Raw genomic sequence first — 21858 nt, 5'->3', positions numbered from 1 at the left:
TTGTCCTTCTCTTGTGAGCAAATATATTTTTGGGAGCTTCTCGCAGCTGAAGGAGACTCTGAACTCTCCTTTCTCCTCAGTCTTGTGCTTCCTTTTTTTGCCTTAGAAACAGAGAAAGAAAAGGAAGAAGACAGACACACAGAGACACAGAGAAATTGGAAAGCAAGAGGGAAGGAGAGAGATTGCTGCTGTCTTCTTTTTTCTTCTCCTTCTTCTTCTCCTTCTGCTTCTTCCCTCCCCAAAACCAGGCGCTCATTTTGGGCAGTGATTCAGCAAAATTGATTTCAGGAAGGGAGTGAGTGAGCGCGAGAGAGAGAGGTAGCGATAGAGAAAACGTGTGGAGACTTTAGAAACTCCAGCCAAAAAGTTGTATCAAATGATATTACACCGCACTTCGCGAAACTGCTCACATACACGGCGCTGCACAGCGGGGAAGCGGGCGTGCTCAGACGCAGTTTATCAGTTACTTAGCGAAGCCGACAGCTGCACAGTAAATACTGTAAAGGCGCTGCGTGTCTTTTTTTTTTTTGCGCTTTAATGGGAATATTATGCACCCATTTCCAATCGGCTGCTCCCGGTCCCCTCTACAAAATATTACATGTAGTTGTTATCAGAATAAGTCTCCGCCCGCGCTGCCTGTGTAATGATGTGGTGTCACTGCATTGTGGTTAAAAGTCCAACCTCTTTCAAGTCAAGGCGCACCACTTGCATTTAATTACTGTAGTCCTGATGCGGTGGTGATTTATAGCAGAGTGAAGTGGCATCCAAAGCCAGAGAATCTGTGGCATCTGCAGAGAGTGTTTCTGATTGGCTTGTGCTTTATCTCTTCTAGTGTTTCTTGCTTTCCTGTTTTTTTGTCCCATTTCTTTGTGTGTGTGTGTGTGTGTGTGTGTGTGTGTGTGTGTGTGTGTGTGTGTGTGTGTGTGTGTGAGAGAGAGAGAGAGTTGTGTAACGTACCCAAGATGATTTTAGCGATAAAATGTGTGTGAAAGAGAAGGGGAGTGAGACAAATCAACGCAACTGGTGTATTTTTGACACTCCGGTGCACAGGCACTGATGCTGATTGGTAAGCATGCACATGCGTACTTAACATATGTTTATGTGTGCCATTTCTGCCAACATGGATGTGTTTGGAATTACACACAATTTTTCAAATGTGTGTTTTTTTTTATGGGGATTGGGGTTAGATACGGGGTCAGCTGTAGTCTGTCGCAGCTTTGGAAAACTGGTGCATCTGTGCTGTGAGACCGTACGCAGCGCTCTGCAATCTGCAATCTGGGGGGATTTGGTATTCTGGTCTTAGCCCAGACTGGAAGGATCCTCCTCTGCACTGTGTGGAAACACTGTTTCACTGGACTGAACTAGTTTTGGTAGGAACAGAGCGAGGAAGCCTGTTAGTGAGTTAGTATCGACAAAGAAAATAAATAAATAAATAGAAATAACCAGTGAATGAACTGAGAATAAATGTGAGCCTGTACTGGGGAAAGGAGTGTAACAGAACACCGACACAGTTGCTAGTTATTAATTTCTTTTTTTTTCTGCCTGTCTCTCTTCAGGGAGCGCATGCAGCAGTCGGCCATGTACGACCTGTGTCTGGGCATGAGGCAGGTGAGCCAGGAGTTTGTGCGATTGCAGCTAACCTACGACGAGTTCCTCTCCATGAAGGTCCTCCTGCTTCTCAGCACAGGTAAGCAGTGGACTGGAAACCTGCCCGCACTCCACTTACACCTGGCTATCATAGACTCCACACTAATAATTGAGGCATCTGTTCAGGACCACTTTGGACCTTCCTAGTACCTCGCAACACCTGCCACATTTCATGCGCGTGACTCAGCATTCAAACCGTAGGGTCCCGGCTCCCAACATTTCCGCTGATGCCAAAAGTGCCCAGACGAGAAGAATCCGATGTTTTGTGAACCCGGGAATGCTGACGGGCATCTAACGCTTTCTTTGTACTGCACTGTTTCGTTGGTGCTTTCAACAGCGTTATATAATACAAATGGACAAATCCCAAATCTCTTTGTTTTCATTTTATGTTGTGACCTAAAAAAAACCTCCCTCATATTTAAGGATAGCGAGTGTAGCTTTAGCAGAATCAGACTAAGAACAGTCAGCGTATGTCATTGTTGCGATATAAATCCCCCCTCGCTAACTTCAGGATCACAATTAAAGGCGTCATGATGTGGATTGCTACAGCCTGAGTCAAACTGCTTCTTCTTAACCAAAAAGGTTGCCATCTCACAAAGGAAACGTGGCGATGAGGTGTTTTCTGTTCAGTTTCACCACACACCTTCGAGACACTGTTGGCAGTATCTGCCTTCCTGGCGCCCACGGTTCAATTCTTAGTAATTCTTCAACAGAGACAAAGAGTGTGAAAAATAGACTTGGTGTTGCAGGCACCTGTGGCAAAATGCAATGTATGCAAAATGAAAGAGAGATGGTGTCATTTCTCGGTTGTGCTCTGGTTTATTTTCCGTTGCTGCTTTTTTTGTTGTTGTTTTTTTTTGCCAAGGATTAACACTTGTGTCGCTCAGTACTGAGGGTCTCACTGTGATACCACCTCACACACACCACCACTACAGCCTCACAGAGAAGATACGTTGGACCAAGTTGCTCAACTGGAAACCAAAAGTAGCCTCTGTTTTTTCTTTTCACTGTGACAACAGAGTGAGTGGCTGTGGTCAAGTCAATAGTAGCAGTCTATCAAAACTTTACTGTCCACACACACACACACACTTGAATTAATGAAAAGGTAAACACAAAGCTTTAAATCACACCAGAGACCTGATGCAGTCTTGCATTTGTCTGTGTAGGGTGTCGATAGATGTGCCACATTCAGAAGGGCACAGAAAGGCTGTAGTGAGCAATCTCATGTTTCCATATAAAAAACTTGGCGGTTTTTTTTTAATATATATTTTTACTGGACAAATTTATTTATTTAAATGAAAACTTTTTCAAAAACTTTCAATTAAGTACATCTACTAAAATACTTAGAAATCTTGATAAAGTTGTACTTTTGTGAGTATTGCAGTTTTCCTTACAAACATTGTACATTATGCTCCACAGTCTGTATTTGTACTCGACAGCTGTAATTACTTATTACTAGTAAAATAAACAGAAAGAATATAATACATGCAACACAGATTTCTGACTTGCAAGTATATATCTATCTATCTATCTATCTATCTATCTATCTATATATATATATATATATATATATATATATATATATATATATATATATATATATATATACATATATATATATATATATATATATATATATATATATATATATATATATATATATATATATGTATATATGTATGATCCTGTGGGACTTCCAGATACAGACGGACAAAATGGTGGTGGCTAACCAATCGGACATAGTGGTGGTAGACAAACAGAAGAAGACGGCCGTAGTGATCGATGTAGCGGTTCCGAATGACAGCAATATCAGGAAGAAGGAACACGCGAAGCTGGAGAAATACCAAGGGCTCAGAGAATATATATACATTCTGATAATCCTTTTCTTTGTAACTGGAGACAAAGAAAAGGATTTTATATATATATACATACATACACACATATATATATATACATATATATATATATATATATATATATATACACACACATATATATATATATATACATACGTATATATATATATATATATATATATATATATATATATATATATATATATATATGTATATATATATATATACATATATATATATACACATATATATACACACACACATATATATATACATATATATATATACACATATATATACACACACACATATATATATATATATATATACACATATGTATACACACACACATACATACATATATATATATATATATATATATATGTATGTGTGTGTCTGTCTCCAGTTACAAAGAAAAGGATTATCAGAATGTAACCAGCACAGAGGCCAGAGGGGCTCTAGCAGTGCAATAGTCCAAACACACTGGTTCATGTATCATGGATGCAAGGCATGAAGAACAACTACAGTGGACAGTTTTAGCATATTTTCAGTGCTAATGTCAATAGCGCAAAGAAAGTGTAGCCCACACTTCTTCAGGTTGTACCGAATAATTTTGATCCAGCAGGAATGCTAATATTACTAAACTGTATTTCTATAGCACCTTTTCAAACTGGAGTTAGGTGGCTGGCAAAAAATAGAAACTACAAAATGAGAACATGTACACTAGATAGACCATAATGTGTTATACAAAAGCAGGCTATGAAGCGAGACAAAGTTTGATTTTTGAAACTGAAGGGCTGATTGAGCACTTTGAATGCTTTAAGTAGAGCCTTTAAGTCTTATCGACTTATCGTCTTAACATTTTTAAGTTATATCGATACAGATATGTGGTGTTTTTAAATCACTAAGCATAAACAGATTTCCCAGTTATTTATGAGTCCTTGCTGAGATAATGTGAGAGTTCAGTTTAAAAATAATCTTGTTTTATTGCCACAACAAGACGTGGATGACTGTTGTATGCCCTTCCCGACTCTGCCCAGATCAGCTGATTGTTGGGTTTCTTGAAAACATTTGTTGCCAACAGGGAAGTTGCAGGGTGCAAAATATGCAACATCAACCCTCATAACATGGTTCAACTTTGTTTTTCCCATCTCTTTATCTAGCACAACACAAACGATATGTATATATATATATATATATATATATATATATATATATATATATATATATATATATAAAACCAGACATCTCTGAGCATGAGCAACAACTCTAGTTTTGTTTGTGTTTCACTTCTAATTGCTGTTGCTATATTTGTGTCACGATTGTGTACACATACTTTATAGCAGGACATATATAAATATATGTTTAACATGTTTTAAAGGTGTCTTTCCGTTGCCTTGACTTGACTCTTTTTTCTTTAACTTATTAAATTTTTTAGATATGCACATAGCTAATATCAGTTGAGCTCTAGCTTTAAGCCCTGAGTGTGGAAACTGTGACATCTCCCGATTCTCTGATCTGACAGCCTGGGTGCAGAATAAGAGGTTAAGAGTTCTGAAATATAAAGCAGAATGATATTATGCAGCGATTTCCAAGAAATCAATATGTCCTTAAATTAGATTCTGTCACAATTGGGTAGCCGGTTTAGTTCTGGAGTACTCTGTTCATGAGTGTTTATGGGTGGCATTGCTGCCGTGCTTTGCACCAACTGTAAATTGGCAGCTGCAGCATCATTTTAGGCATCTATACACTCTATTTAATATACTTATATACTTAGTTAAGTGAGAAGTGAATACTTTGAATTTCATTAAAGTGTTTTTTTAAAGTATTGAATGGAAGGGAAGTGAAGTCTACAAGTATTTTAAACATGCACTGTACTGCAATGTAGCAGAGGAAGGCCGATTTTGGCTCTATAGCTCAGCGACATATGGAAGAACAAATGTGAAAGTGTTTCCCTGAATATAAACTCTGAAAGAAGGAGAGCTCTAACTGGACTTTAACAATGTGGATGTCAGAAGAGAAGAAGGAGCGAGGCGATGCGGAGAGAATGAGAAACCAAAGACGGGAAAGTTCGATTTAAAGAGTGAAAACACTCTTTGGAGTTGACGGAGCAAGGGTTGGTGAGAAAGAGACAGGTGCACAGCTATGGGGAGAAAGAAAGCGAAGACAAAGGGAGTGGTGGGATGGCGGAGCTAGTCCTTCTGTTGCCGCGGCCTCCCTCTCCCTCTCCTCACTGGTCCTCTGGAGGTTTTCCAGAGAGCCCTGCTGTACTTAATAAAGGCCAGTCAAGCACCAGGCATTGCTCCAAGACCTGCTATTTTTCTCCACTTCCTTGAAACCCGGGCTAGAATTTTGAAAGCGAGGGTGTGGATAAAAGAAAGTGGGATGCAGAATCAAAACAGGGAATTTAAGATGCTTCACAGTTAGCTCAGTCTGCTGCAGTTATTGGATTTAGTCAAAATATAACATTCAAAAATGAGGGAAGGGGAGGGAAGAAAATAATCATTCAATGCTTCGTCTTTCATGTCTATTCCAAAATGATGGAGTGACTGTACTGCACGGAGGTTTGGCAGAGCACTTGTGGGTAATTTCAAAAAAAGTCTATTGCAGGATTTTCTGAGGCGCTGTAGGAGGCTCACTTAGTTACCATCATTCATATATAATACTCGGGCCTTGTGGAAGGAGTAGCGGGAGAAATGTTTACAGAGGAGGTGTCAGAACTTGTCAGCTGAGCAAGTACTACATAGTCACCGAGTTTGCGAGTGCCTTTAGGCTGCTTTGCAAAAGGGAATGTGTGCGCTGCATGGAGAGAGAATAAACGAGTGAAACAGACATGCGAAAAGGGATAAAGGGAAAAGAGACAAGGGCTGTTATTCCTCTATGACCTTGGCTAAGGTTTCAGTCAGCCCGCGGTGTCTCATGACCCTGTTTGGATTCGGTACAGTAGCAGCGGCCTGCTTGAACCGGTTATGCTCCTCACCTCTACAAAGATGTAGACAAAGTTGATGATCTCAGTCATTTGTTTTCTTTCCAAACCGTCATCTTGCTTCTCTCCAAAATGGCTCCGGAGCCTCATTCCAGATGGGACATGTGTGTGTGTGTGTGTGTGTGTGTGTGTGTGTGTGTGTGTGTGTGTGTGCGGAGCTGACTGGGGCATTTTGTGTGACACATTTTTGACTAAAGTAGTTACAATCTCAAATACTGTGTTCCTTTTATTGCAGCTGGTTATTTTCCTGTTGCATAATCTTTTAATAAATATTTATTGTCATTCAGCACTTTCACCTGCTTTATATTGCAGTCATAATCAGGACTAGCTGCAAACTTGGTTACTATCAGGAAGTAAATCGAAACCAAGAGCCACTCTGTCAGTTAGGCATGTAGCTACCGAGAGCAGGAAGCTGCACGTAGTTTGGCACAACGCATGCTAAGAGCATCTTCTCTCGGCATTAGATATGCGCTGCTTCCTTTGAAACACATTAAGAAAAAGAGCTGTTCGGTGGTTGCGGTGCACACGGTGCAGCGTCTTAACTCCCAAAAAAGAAATGCAGCCCAGTTGAAGGTGCTCTCGACCTGCAGCAAAAATCAATTTGACATCATTTATAGTGGTATAAATGCCCTATTTCAGGGCCGGTCATGGTACCGCCCCTGAATGCCAGGTCAGTTTCTAATCAGGGTGTATGTGGGTCAGTGGGAGAAAAACAAAAGGTCCAAATGCGACCAAGGGTTTTAGCACATTCTCATCATGTCAGCCATGAAATCAGCACAGAAATCACAGCACCAGGGTACAATCTGTTTTCTGGAGGTGATTGTGCCTAAAAGTATGATGAAAAGAATTACATAGAAAGAGACAAGAAGGAGCACACACACACCAAAATACACACTCTCAAAGATCTGTTTTAAAAAACCTGCAATTTTGACTGACAAGATGCCGGCTTTGCCTGTGGCTGTTCACTCTGCAGAATTCAAACAAGCCCTATCAGCTGATCGTTGTTGCTTAAGTTCATATAAGATGTTTGGAGCTTGAGGCCAGCAACGTGTTCCTATTGAACATGTTTCAGTAGGTAATTAGGTTAACTAGCAACAGGTCATTAACAAGATTTGGAGGGAAAAAAAGAGCTGTTCTGAGAGGCTGACAGTGTTTCAGATAATGAGGGGTTCACCAGTGTGTAAAGACTGTGTCATGTAGTTAAAAAAATACAATTGTAAAGAATTTGGGGGGATGTCATCATTTACAGTGCATAATATTGTAAAACGATTAAAAGAAACTGAATAAATCTCTATATGCAAGTGACAAAGATGACAACCGGTATTAAATGGCCATGATCTCTGAGCCCTTTCTCAAACGGTGTCATTAGACAGTGTATTAGAAACACATAATTCTGTAGCAGAAATCACTGCATGACCTGAGCAACATATTTTTGTCTGTGCATTTACAAAACTCATCATGTAAAAGAAAACACACACACACACATGTATATTTATATAAAGATCCAGAAACACTTCATTTCTCATCCTGAGCTAAATTAAGAGGGACTGAAGTGAAACAGAAAGCTGTCATTTGGTTTGATATAAAAAAATTTGTTTAATTCTTTGTGAAAATAACAGATGCTGCATCCTCCAGGCTAAACAGGAGATGAACCATCTGGTTTGTGAATGACTGTGCAGTTCAAAAGCCAGTGATGGTGGAACAGAGTTAATTATTGCACTTACCATGTGTAACTTGCACATCTGTGAAGGCACCATTAATACTGACATATTTTAGAAGTATCAAAATCAACGTGTCATTTTCAAAACACACTCGACCTTCCAGCAGCTTTTATGTTGTATTAATTTGAGGCTTTACTGTGTTGTAAAGCATCATTTTTTGATTTTGGCTTTAGGAAAACTAAAGATGTTTCCTCAAAGAGCACACCTGATTTTTAAGCTTTGAGAGGTGAGATGTGTCGTTGTATGGCAGCAGCAGAATGTTATTTAAGAGGTTTAGCAGGCATGCATACAGTCATGTGAATAAGAAAACACAGCCTCTGAGGTTTTACATATCAGGACATGATACAAATAAATATATGAAAAGAAACTGTTTTGGTAAACTCAAGCGAAGAATACAAAATTGAAAATTAAATACACTCTTACAGCTTTCGGAACAACAACAAATCAGACTCAGGTTTCAGTTGATGAACATTTGGAAGCAATGTCACGAGAAAGGATTTTCTCTCTAAAACAGGGGTGTCAAACTCAAATACACAGTGGGCCAAAATTCAAAACTGGAACAAAGTCGCGGGCTAACATTAATATTTATTGAAAAAAAAAATCTTCCTCCAGATATAAGAATGAATCTTTTCTTATGGACTCAAATAAGTTTTGCTGGAAAACTGAATATGGAACAAGCAAAGCTTAATACTAAACAATATATATATATTAGCTGTATAATACCAGTAGGCCAGCTCTAATAGTAATTTGGTATGGCTCTACGTTTGTAAGTTTAAATGTACCAGTACTGATATAGATGGGATAGACCAAGATCAGGTGTTAATGTAATATCAGTCAGTATATTGAGCTACATCAGGAACAAACTGCCAGACTAAAATTCAATTCAATTCAATTCAATTTTATTTATATAGCACCAAATCACAACAAAAGTCGCCTCAAGGCGCTTCATAGATACAGAGAAAAGCCCAACAATCATATGACCCCCTATGAGCAAGCACGTTGGCGACAGTAGGAAGGAAAAACTCCCTTTTAACAGGAAGAAACCTCCGGCAGAACCAGGCTCAGGGAGGGGCGGCCATCTGCTGCGACCGGTTGGGGTGAGAGAAGGAAGACAGGATAAAAGACATGCTGTGGAAGAGAGACAGAGATTAATAACAAATATGATTCAATACAGAGAGGTCTATTAACACATAGTGAGTGAGAAAGGTGACTGGAAAGGAAAAACTCAATGCATCATGGGAATCCCCCGGCAGCCTACATCTATTGCAGCATAACTAAGGGAGGATTCAGGGTCACCTGGTCCAGCCCTAACTATATGCTTTAGCAAAAAGGAAAGTTTTAAGCCTAATCTTAAAAGTAGAGATAGTGTCTGTCTCCCGAATCCAAACTGGAAGCTGGTTCCACAGAAGAGGGGCCTGAAAACTGAAGGCTCTCCCTCCCATTCTACTTTTAAATACTCTAGGAACAACAAGTAGGCCTGCAGAGCGGGAGCGAAGTGCTCTAATAGGGTGATATGGTACTACAAGGTCATTAAGATAAGATGGGGCCTGATTATTTAAGACCTTGTATGTGAGGAGCAGGATTTTGAATTCAATTCTGGATTTAACAGGAAGCCAATGAAGGGAAGCCAAAACAGGAGAAATATGCTCTCTCTTTCTAAACTAAAACTGTATGAAATATACATTTTGCTTTTTTTAACGTTTGTTCTTCAGGCTTTCAAATCAAAAGCTTTTTGGATGTCATAGTACAGTCGTTCTTACTTTTAATTTCATCACATCACAACATCCCAAATACAACCAACTTGATGAGAAAATGTGGATAACTACGTTTTTTTCTAATGTGGGATTGATTTTTACTACGCTGGTGACACCTGTTTTTGACTACTTTTATAACGCATACAGAAGAAAACCAACACTGTCACCCAACAGTCCTGATCATTACTTTAACACATTGCCCTCACTGTTTTAAAATACAACCACAGATGACAAATTGAACATTAACTTGCTCTTCAGATTCCTGTTTTTTAAAACCAACCCTACAGCCCACTGAATATTTATTGTGATAACACCATTAATTATCTAAAAAGCATTCAGCAGCTCTCAGCGTAGCCCAGATAGAGCACAATAGAGACACATTAGGGGAATATTTCTTCCTGTATATGTCTAATGGAATCACAGGCTTGGCTGTTCAGTACAAAGTCCCCTGCAGTCATGTCAAAACAGCTAACAGGTTTAAGAAGAGAAGTCTCCACTGTTTAGTCCTGATTGCTAGTATTGGGTCATTAAAATTTAAATCGTTTTAAATAAATGTTGTACAGTCATTGCATCCATATCAATGACGTAATGATTTGTCTGATTCCCAGTTCCCAAAGAGGGTCTGAAGAACCAGGCGGCGTTCGAGGAGATGAGGGTTAATTACATTAAAGAGCTCCGGCGTTCGGTGGGAAAAGCAACCAACAACTCCGGCCAAACCTGGCAGCGCTTCTTCCAGCTCACCAAGCTGCTGGACGCCATGCATGATGTAAGTACCCTTGACCCCCCCCCCCCCCCCCCCCCCCCCCCCTTTGCCAGTTGCATACAGTACTGCCTTCCCTTGGCAGTCTAGTTATGCACTTTAGGGCTCTGATACGACTGGAAATGTTCTCAGTGAAATGGCAAAATAGTGGATTTGGATAATGTGTTTACTTAGCAGTTCAATGGTGCTGTGGCTTGGAATAAGGATTATTACATCCCATTTTCTCCCTGAGGGAAGGTTATTTTGGAAAAGGCAGTGATGAGGCTCGTATTGGTGAATGGAACAAAGGGGGATCGATATCATCTTGCAGTTTATTGGAGTTCACACTGGTCACCATAGCAAATGTGCAAAATGAGGGTTTTTTTTTTTTTTTTTTTTAAATGCACGGGTCAACAAGTGCGTGGGAGAATGACAGTGTAGGCACAGCCTCTGGAGGTGAGCGTTAGCAAGAGAGAGCAGTCATAGAGATTCAACGACCCTAATGACTGAGTGAATGGGGTTAGTGCTGGGCAGATGACCCTTCTTTTAAAGAAGGGCTGCCCAGACAAAAATCAGTGGTGCCCCCAAGTGGTAAAGACAATCAGTGAAATTCAGTTGCAGTTTACACACATTTAAAAAATATACATGTACAGTACAGTACTGTGTGAAAGTATTGCGTCTTTATATTTTGCTACCAAGGAGTCAGACTTTCTTGCAATTTTTTAAAGTGGTCTTAAGCAATTGTTCTCCAGGCTTTCCGAACTTCCTTTATTGGCTGCTTTTTCACTCATTTTCAGTCGGTGAGTGTACCTGTGAATAATTCAAGTGTAAAACACAAGAGATGAACCAGTTTGAGGTGTATCCTTAGACGCTGTCATGAAGCCATTCTCAATGAAAGGAAACAGATTACACTTTCAGCACGTCTGATGAAGAGATGAATCCAAATATGACTTTTATGGTTAAAGTCATCAGTATATATAGAGAAGGTTAAGAGAATGGGCCCAGCCATGGTTTTGGACTGCATTAGAGCCAGTGGTGTTGGGAATCTTGTCAAAATGTATGGAATTCTGAACTCAGAAAAGTGGAATCGTTTTTCTAGCGAAATATAAAGAAATTAGGGGTGGCTTAAGACTTTTGCACAACGCTGGTAAGTAGGAAATAATTTAGAATTTAGAAAATAAAGTGGAAAAAACCCAGTTTCTAATAATCATATTTTTCTCTCTGTGGTCTCCAGTTGGTGGGGAACTTGTTGGACTTCTGTTTCTACACCTTTCGTGAGTCCCAGGCCCTGAAGGTGGAATTCCCTGAAATGTTGGTGGAGATCATCAGTGACCAGATACCAAAGGTGGAGTCAGGCCTCACTCACACAATCTACTTCCACAAGAAGTGACTCTTTACACAGATGGGACAGAAGCGGCATTAAGAACTTGAAAAAGAGGAGCGAGAAAAGTTCAGGGAAGAGAAGAAATGTGCTGGGAAGGCCCGTCCTGCTGGCCCGCACCGTGTCGCTCAGTATGCCAGCGTCCTCGTACTGGATGGAAAGATTTAGAAAAAAAAAAAGAGAAAGTTTGGGGGAGAAGGTTTTGACCCTGCAGTCACCACGAGCGGTTTAGAGCTGCGGATAGTTTGAGAAGCCGAGCGCGACACACCGAGAAGGACTTGTGACAAATGTGACAAAGCATCCCGAAGTACACCAATGTCCCCCTGCCCCAAAGACGATAACAGTATTTTCTATGGAGATAAAGCCATACATTTCTTAGGGCGCACTAGATACATTCACTACACACACACACAAACACACACAAACACACGTAGAGGGAAATCGACACACTTAACTGTCCACATGCCTTCACACAAAATGCACAGGTGCACTCCACATGCACTAGAAATGGGACTCCCTTACTTACAAATCTAGAGAAAAGGTTTTGTTGCAAATATTAACTCTGGCTTATGCAGTCTTTCACAGATAATAGCACTATGAAAAAAAATTATGCCAATATTTACATTTGCTTTGCAGTGTAGTGACGAGACTGCAGGGCAAAAAAAAAAAAAGGACATTAATGAGGAGGCACAGAAAATCTAGACTTAATAGACAAAGGTCTATTTGAATATATTCCAAGGGCTATACAAGGATCATCATAAGCTGAATAGTCGCATCAAATTTAACAAGGTTCAATTTTAAAATCGGTATTATATAAGCCATCACTGACATTTACATGCTGATTTTTCTTTTTCAAAGTTAAAATGTGTAGTCAAACAATCAAAACTAATATGCAAAAGTCCAAAGCTAAAGCTGTTTTGAAACACAAATGTCTCTCTCTCGCGTAAAAGAAAGCTTTGCACGTGATGCTCCCATGTCATAAAGTCACTATTTTAGAGGCGTGGTGGTGTAGAATTAAAGACAATGTTGACGAGAGACTTTTTACCTTTGTGCAGAAATGGTCAGGAGCGCGGCGGGATGGGAAAACATAATGCATTTACGGAAACAATTTCAGTACAGTCCGCTGGTAATGGATTTGACTGAGGTGCATCCATAGTAATTGCTGTTATTTGTGTTATCTCCAGAGCAGCTGTCCAAATGTCTGTTTTTACTCACAATGAAGCGAAACCAGCCCTTTGTGAACCGACACTTATCTACTCTTCCCAGAAAGAATAAAAAGCATTTTTTTTAAATAAACGTGTGTTGCAAAGGTTTTAAGTTTTTGACAAGCCAGTCGTTTTACATTTAAGGTGCTTCGTTTCTACAAAAGCCAGGCAAAACATAACATGTACAGTAACTTGGTAGAACAGTCCACGCAGTACGCCACGTGGGCTCGCAGTTCAAACACGCATACTCTGTAAAGTCGATATAATCCAAGACGGAGCGTTAACTCTTTGCAGTGCTTACAGTAAAAACAGCTAACGTATCAAACCCCAGGCAGATGTGTACAGGTATTAACTTCTTAAAAACACACTCTATTCAGCTGTTGTACAGAAGACGTTTTTGAGGTACACGATGACGAGAGCTTGATGAAGATGTGTTGGTATGATCACTTTTCCCTCACTTTGCTTATTTCCTTTTTTTTTTTTTTTTTTCTTTTTCCTATCTTTGGGCCAAGTGCTACTATTTTAAAAGCATGGCGAGGCCCAGTCATCTGGACCATTAGCTCGTCTCACACCCCACTGGTTTCCGGGTGGTTGTGGAACACTACTATGATGCTACTGAAAAACGACAGAGTCGCTGGGGAAGAAAAAGAGTGCGCGTGTGTGCAAGGGGAGGGTGAGGGGGGGTTGGTGTGTGAATATTACTATTCTTTTTTTCGTGCCCTGTAAGTGTGTATTTACATGTGTGTATGGAGTGCGTGTGCGTTTTTTTTGTTTTGTTTTTTTCCTCCTGGCAAGCATGTGCATAGATGATCTGCTCTTTCGGCGTGGGTATTATGCATTAATGTTATAGGATTATCCTATTTCCACATTTAGATTTTTTGCACAGAGAAGATACAATGTGAAATGAGGCGTCAGTGCAGCTCGTAGGAATTCTCTGTTTCGATAAGCAACTGTGATAATGCGGGGTGGGGGAGGGGGGCAAAACGTTCTGCATGGTCACCCCGGCCTAAAGTTAGAGACGACATCATTACCACATCAGGGTGGCTGCGTGCTGTATTTGTGGCCTCGTGCTCATCTGAGGTCTCGTCTGTGTTGTTATTTGCTTTGAAGTTGGCATAACAGAGTAAGTAGGTAAGTAACTTTACTTACTTATAGCCCTTTTGCACTTGTACCTACTCAGCTTGACTTGACCTGGTTTTTAAGGGTTTTCGAGTAGGTGGTAGTACCTGCTACCAGGTTCTTTTTTTAGTACCTTCTCGGCAGTTGTTCCAAGCGATCTGAGGCTAACCGAAAATGTTACATCAACAGGCCACATGGCACTGATTGCCTAGCCAGTGGCGTCATTCCACAAGTCATGACAGCGACTCCTTCACCAAAATTTTTGAAACCCGGCAAGGAGAAAAATGGCTACACAAACAAACGACACTGTGGTCCTCGAGTTTGATCAAAAGAACTAGACCGAGCAGCAGGTAGCTCATCCTCCATTGTTGTGTTGTGTTTGTGTCATGGGACTTACTGTACTGTATTTGGTACTCGATTGTAATGGAAAACAACCAAAGTTGAGTCAGTCGAGTTGAGTAGGTACTAGTGGAAAAGGGCTGTTACTTACTTACGTCATTAATTGCTTGGATGTTGGTGTAAAAAGATAGTAAGTAAGTAAAATCAGTCAAGGTGATTTTACTTATTTACATAACTGCTTGGAGGTTGGCATTGTTGGGATCACGACTGTCATTCGATACTGTATTTTTGGGGGAGAGGAAAGCAAAGCAGGGTATTTGAACTTTTTGTCATTCCCAAATCCGAATCCTTTTTCAGTAATTCACATAGAGGTTGGTGTGTGTGTGTGGGCGCGGTTCACTCATGAAGGCTAGGATTCTTGTGTTTTGCCATAAACTTTATAATAATTTCTCCTGCGCAGTCATTATGCAGTACCCAATTCATCTTTGCCGTGCCCTTACTCTGATCTGTCACTGTTTCTTTATTTTGCTTCTTGTCTTTTTTTTTCCTTTTTTCTTTTCAAGAATTCAAAATTTAAAAAAAAAAAAAACTGTCTAAAGGTTCATAGGATGAATGGGAAAGTATTTTTGAGAGAATTATATTTTGCTGGAAAACAATATTTAAGTACTTTGTCTAAAAACGATATCCTTTTTGTAAAATGAAATGTTATTGCATGCTTTTTGATGAGATGTTTACATTGTATTTAAAAAGAAAAAAAGGGAAACTTGTGCCTTTTTATCTCACCTGATTTACAGTTTTACAGTATATATTGTAAATAATACAGCAAGTCCTTATGTTGAGTGTAGTATAAAACATTTCTACTTTAACCATCTTGTTGGAATATTCGAGAGAAAAAAATGACAAAAACAAACAAACAAAAAAAAAATTTAATGTGTGTTTCCCACTCGCCATGTCCTGTGTGTCGGATCACAGAGGAGAATTTCAAGAAAGGGGTTGGCACCAGGGAAAGGGCCAAACAGAGAAATGAATGTATCATACATCGTGAGAGACTTATGGAACTTACTACCTGAATGTTAGAGAGAGAACATTTATTATCTTCTTATTAAGTAAAATTATTTGATTCTGCATCTTTTTTCTTTCTTTTTTTTTTACTTTTTGCATTGCTGTTCCCCGACTCATAGAAAAAAAAAAGAAACAATTTAAAAAAGGATTTATTTTGTAACGAGATGTATGAAGTGATGGATCCTTGTTGCTGTTGAAATGATTTCCTAATCATCCGTGGCGGTAATTGTTGATGAGCACCACAATAAAAATCAAGAAGTCACAAACTATTGAAATTGTGGCTATGTGACAGAACATTATTTTTGGCTTTGTGCACACACTGAGAGAAGCTGCGGTATACCCGACCATCCAGCCAATTTCAATTATGACCCCCCCTTTTTTTTCTTTCTTCTGGACCTTCAAATTAAAAGTATCAAAAAATGCAAAGATGATGATGTTATCAAGCTCCATCTCCTTTATCGTCCTCCTGATATATGAGCTGGCTATTTTTTTGATAAATACTTTTGGATATAGTTTAGTGGGACATGCACTTGTTCGCTTGCTTGCAGAGAGCTAGATAAGAAGATGAGCGTCACTCCAGTGTTGAAATCAGAAATCTGTTTAGGCTGAACATAAAGACTGGAAACAAGGGGAAACAGCAGGGAATGGTGTCGTTTGAGGCGCCGTCAGGTGGGGCTCAAGACCACAGTGTTTGAATATGAGCCACTGCTGGCATAATAGGAGAGGAGACAGACCTGGCACTCGCACAATGGCAAAGGTCACGGTAGAAGTATCATTTTTAGAGGTAAAACCTTTTTAAAATGTTATTTAGGGGCAGATTCTGCAATTCGTTTTAAACACTGGATGTTTAATGTCCCAGTGAGCATTCAAATTCAAAATAACTGCCCGGATCAACGTGTGGAGGCATTTCTTGAAGGGCTTTGGCACCATCCGTGGTGGAGTTGCATTGTGGCTGATGTGAGAGTGTCTACGGTCAGTCTGGTAAATTTTGAGGAAATTGAATTCTAAATCAGCCGACTGAGAGCGGTATCAAAACATCTCATCTCCTAACTCTCCGCTAAAAGGGACTGTAAGTGTGTGTTCCCCCAAGTGTCGAGGCAATGCTTCGGAGGAGCAAGATTAATGTATTGTTTACTTAATGGTCATCAATCACCGCCCACTGCAAACAATAAAATCAACCCTTACCCCCGTACTTGGGGGAGCGGCTCTATCTTCAAAGCTGTTGGCTCCTAAATGAACTCCCTCCCTGTCGGCTGGGGATAACTCGGGATATTTGTCTGTTTTTTTTTTCTCTAACTGCTGTGTCACAGTACACTTTGGTGGAGTCACTGTACGTGGAGTCCCATCATCACCATTCTCTGTTCACAATAATGATTCGGGTGTAGAGAGACTAAGCCATATCTCCACAGCCATGGCAGTGCATTTTCTTATAAATATATACAACCTTTTTTTCTGTTTTTTTTAAGTTTCTTTCTTTTTCCAATTTGAAAATTGACTTTTTTACTCAGATGCTTTGTATAATAATTCTCAGCAAACATACAGTAGACAACCCTCACTATAAACCAATAAAACATCTTCGAAAGCAGTTACTACTGTATATCTTGATGCAGATATTGCCATACTTGTGTTTGCAAACTATTGCAAGATTCTAATAAAAAACCATTAAATTGAAGCATTTGTTGGAATTTATGGGTTGTGTGCAACTGTGTGCGTGTATGTTTTAAAGGCGTGTGCGATGAAATCGGTACCAATGAGAAGAAGCTAGAAAACTCGTTTACATCATGGGATGCATATAGCCCACTTTGATCATAAGTGACCATTGAAATTCACTCTTTCTGTTAAAATATAGTTGAACTGAAATTGTAAGTAAATAAATGTGCAACATAACATAAAAAGCTCTGGCTTGTAGTTGCCAAGACTGTCCTGTGATTAAACTACATTTTTACTCTGGACCAACAAGAAGAAAAAATGAAAAATGACCAAGGGGAAGATCTTTATTAGGAGGAAACGGTCTGTGCCGGACCGATTCTGCCCCCCCGGGTCTTGTATTTGATATCCCCGCCCCAAACTATAAGAGTTGATGGATGTATTTCAAACAGCTGCATTTGGTTGGCGGTGATATTAATATGGTAAAGAAAACAAAACAAAACAGAGAGAAGCATCAGCAGGTATGCTATTCAGTAGGAGAGGAGATGAAGAGAAACAGAAAGAGGGAAGAGTGAATAATGACAAAAAGGCAGCGGGCAAGCGTGAGACTTTTACAGTAAAACGGCGCCTGTGGAGAAAAATCACCATTAACCTTGTTAAAGGCTGATCTGAAAACACGCCTGCTTTGCCAGACTGTAGAGCAGACAGTATTACTTTTTTTTTTTTTTTTGCTCATTTTCCTCCTTCTCCCTCTCTCTCTCTCTGTGAATCCACAGCCCTCTCCAAATCTCCCCCAGATTTCCAATTGCTTTCACTTGTAGTCGTGCCAGATAAACAGAATCTATTGGATCAGGCTGATTTCACGGCTGCACCCGCACACATGGCGGCTTCTGTGGCCCACTTTCTCAGCTGAGGAGTCCCCCCCCACCCCCTTTCCGCACACACACGAAAACACACTCTTTCCTTTATGTTTGAAATTCACTTTCCTCCAAATTCCCTCTACGAGTGTGAAGCGTGATGGAGACACAGGAAAGTATTAAGGCAGTTGTGCCATTTTCTCACGGTTGTAGGTAAACTGCTGCGCTGCTTTGATCTGGGCTGAGTCACAGCATGGTGTGTGTGTGTGTGTTTTGGGGGCTGAAGGACACTGCGTCATGGGAGGTAGAGGACAGCTGGCACACAGCCGGTGGGGGGCTGGGATGTGAGAAATGAACACATCTATCTGGATTTTTTTACTCACACGCATCAAGTAAGTCGACATTGTGACACTGATGTATACATCACCCCAGTCTGATGCACACTAATGAATAATGCATGCACAGGTAGGCTGACCTCAATCTTAAGTGGCAGTGGAGGGCAGCTCAACAAGCCTCAAATATGAAAAGCCCAACGCTGTTCCTATTCAACAATTTCACACAATGACGAGAACTAATAAATGAATGGAGCTTAATTGATTTTGAAACTACTAGAGCCTCAGTGAATCACTGGCTGAGGCAGCAGGGAGCAGAGATGAGCCTAAATACTACTGAGAGAGAGATAGGTAGGCAGATCGTTGCAGCATGGCATGCTTTCTGACTGACAGTCCAAAGCAGAGTGTGAGAGGCAGGCAGGGCGCACATCTATGATTCAGAAGTATTCTGGTGGAGGGAAGATGATGAAGAGCTATAGGAGTGGGTGGTGGTGGCGGTTGTGGTAGTTGAGGGACTATTGTGCCCATCTCATTAGCTATGCCTATGTTAATGTTACAGTTGCTTCAGGGGGGCTGGTGGACATGTGTCACCCACTAAAACCACTAAAAACCTTTCTTTAAATGGAAAAAGCCTGCATGTGTTTACGCTGCTAAACAGCGCATCAGCCCATTCACTGGAGGCCTGAGTGTAGCAGGGGGTGCACTGATGGTAATTATGTAACAGAGGCCGAAGCTCTGGGTCTGGAGGCCATTTGGTGTGTTAATTACACAGATGTAGTCTAAGAATTAACATGCGTGAGGCTGAGATGTTAATGGATCAGGGAGTGTTGGGGTGGGGGTGAGGAGGGTGGATTAGTGTGTTTTTCCTCCATAAAAGATTAACATCTATTTTTAATCCCTTTATGGAAAGTTTTTTTGCAAGTAGCTTTTAGTCGGAGGGGCCCAGCGCAGGTCAATATAAAGAGGAAGGATTACATTACACCACAGGGTTCAGTGTATGTGAAGTGGCTGCAGGATGAATCCGCATTTCATCATTTTATTCTTAGACTCTGTGGGAAACTGGGAGCCTTTTCAGTGACACAATGGATGAATCAGCAAAAAAACCACACACATTTCACATTAATAAAGCTGCACATTTCCCAGACAAAGATCTAAACAGCAAACATTCATTATAACTCTCAGTCGGCACAATACGGCCATGAAATGTGTGTCGTTTAATAGGCTGTTGTGAGATTAGTCCAATAATTAAAGAAACCGTTAAAGACCTTAATTTGTAAAAAAATAAAATAAAATAAATCATTTATCGTGTTTTTTCATGACAAGAATATGCAATGCAGTGAAAGAACAAAAATAGATATCTTTATTTGTTTAACATTGATCAAGAAGTTACCCAAAGGTAAATTTTTAAAAAAGAGAGAGAAAAGCCAAGAACCTTTACAAACATCATAAATCATTGTCTTAAATTATTGTAACCTCAGCTGCAAACACAAACAATCAGCTGAACCAAAGCTCTCAGACAAATGAAAGTGTTTCGCTGAACAGCTGAAGGATAAAATGTATTATGGTGTGCGCACATGCTAAAACCAAATCTAAATGACAACCTAAAAACACCCATCCATTACTTAGCACAGTAAATATACTTGGTTGTAACTCTTTAGGGCTTTGAACACTCAATGGATGCGAAATGGTACAAATATTTCAAAGTACTGCATTTCGTGGTCTCGCTCACAATAAAACACACATTTCCGATAAGTTAATAAAGAACTAATAAAAGTCAAAATTCAGACTTTCTGGGAGTGTCTCATTCCTTTGCTCTGAAGAACCTGAGTAACGTTGAACTCGAACAACAACAAACCAAACGGAGGATTTGAGAAGAAAAACACTTGGTTTCGATCACCTGCCGAAATCGACTGTGGCTGATTGTCAGGTGTTAGTGTTTAACCCAACAGGTTCCATCGGGTGGCTAAGAGGCGTTTCTGAAAAAGTGCGGCAGCAACGATACGGCACTGTAAATTAAAATGAGAAAAAAAAAGGACAAAACAAAACGTGCAATCAATGCGCCAATTACACAAAATACAATTACATCAGCAGTGTGCCTCCTTTTGCATGTCTAGCTATTCTCAAAAGAACAGAACATCGCAAAATCGTATAAATGAAAAGTTCGCCCAATCGTTTTCATACATACCCGTACGCATGTTTACACTGGGTGCTTTGACTGTGAAGGCACAAAGGGTATCTCAAACAAATTTGCGTGGATCAATGTCAAGGGCTGTGGGGGGTTGTGAGGGGGTCAGATGTTACAGTGGTTTTGAGTGCTGACATTCTACTTTGTGGTTTCTGAAGATCACCCTTTGACTTTGAGCTCATGGATACCATGTATAACAGGGCAGAGGGCGCTTAGAGAGACGCTTCTCCTCTGGTTCTGCTAAGTTCCTTGGATAGAGGCTACAGCATCTTCATATACAGCAGAGCACTGGAAGTGCAATCCCATTTTGCAATTACAATTGTCAAAAATCAGGTGAACACTTGGCTAAAATGAACAAACACATAAACATGCTTGCAAATGCATTGTAAAGTCTACTTGCCAGCAACAAACAAACAAACAAACAAAAATGCACCAATAACATCATATGGTGTTGTCATTACTGATTGAGAAAATTCAGGGCTCCGATTGAACGAGGCTATCGAGGCACGTGCATCTTCCCATACTTCCCTCGGCGAACGTGATGAAATGTCCATAAATATTTCCTTTTGGTTCTACAGCATCTCCACATAGTTTTCAGGGATGAGGCCCCTCTTCCCCTCCAGCTCCCCCTCCAGCCAGCCCGGCTCCCTCGACTGGGTCACTGCAAGAGAGGACACAGTGTCACTGACGGGGGGGAACAACAGCATGGGAGGGGATGAGGGTGGGAGAGAGACAGAGGACACTGGGCCTTCAGTGAGTACACTGTTAAGAGAGTGTGGAGGGCAGAGGTTTAAAGGAGGATACAGCGATTATTCAGTTACAATAAACTACACTGTGACCCTGTTAGCAGGACAGATATGTCAGAAAGCAAATTCCAGGCTGCCTTGGAACATAAAAAAAAAGACCATACAAATTTACTTTAAATCCAATGGTCATTTTGTTTTCTTTTGGCCCTTTCAGTTTAGTCATTTTACTCAAAACTGAAAGAAATAAGAACTTAAAAAAACAAAAAAAAACCTTTCATATGG

General features: G+C 40.3%; 2 protein-coding genes across 7 annotated transcripts in view; one reads left to right on the top strand and one right to left on the bottom strand.

The window, feature by feature from the left end:
- nr3c2 (nuclear receptor subfamily 3, group C, member 2) overlaps window positions 1-12700 on the top strand; it is an 82615-nt gene extending 69915 nt beyond the window's left edge. For 3 of the 4 annotated variants that reach the window (XM_085164125.1, XM_085164123.1, XM_085164122.1), the window contains 3 exons: window positions 1557-1687; window positions 10573-10730; window positions 11938-12700. In XM_085164125.1, the coding sequence (XP_085020251.1) occupies window positions 1557-1687; window positions 10573-10730; window positions 11938-12093 (445 nt within the window). In that variant the 3' untranslated portion in view covers window positions 12094-12700. Of the gene's footprint in view, window positions 1-1556; window positions 3170-10572; window positions 10731-11937 lie in introns of those variants that run through there. The other variant, XM_085164126.1, reaches the window with a different exon arrangement.
- A 1036-nt stretch (window positions 12701-13736) lies between these two features.
- Window positions 13737-21858, bottom strand: part of arhgap10 (Rho GTPase activating protein 10) — a 61575-nt gene continuing 53453 nt past the window's right edge. For all 3 annotated transcript variants that reach the window (XM_085164129.1, XM_085164131.1, XM_085164130.1), the window contains one exon: window positions 13737-21491. In XM_085164129.1, the coding sequence (XP_085020255.1) occupies window positions 21403-21491 (89 nt within the window). In that variant the 3' untranslated portion in view covers window positions 13737-21402. The remainder of the gene's footprint in view (window positions 21492-21858) is intronic.

The sequence above is a fragment of the Neolamprologus multifasciatus genome, chromosome 6, assembly GCF_963576455.1.
Source record: "Neolamprologus multifasciatus chromosome 6, fNeoMul1.2, whole genome shotgun sequence".
Lineage (NCBI taxonomy): Eukaryota > Metazoa > Chordata > Actinopteri > Cichliformes > Cichlidae > Neolamprologus > Neolamprologus multifasciatus.
This window is presented reverse-complemented; position numbering and strand designations above follow the sequence as displayed.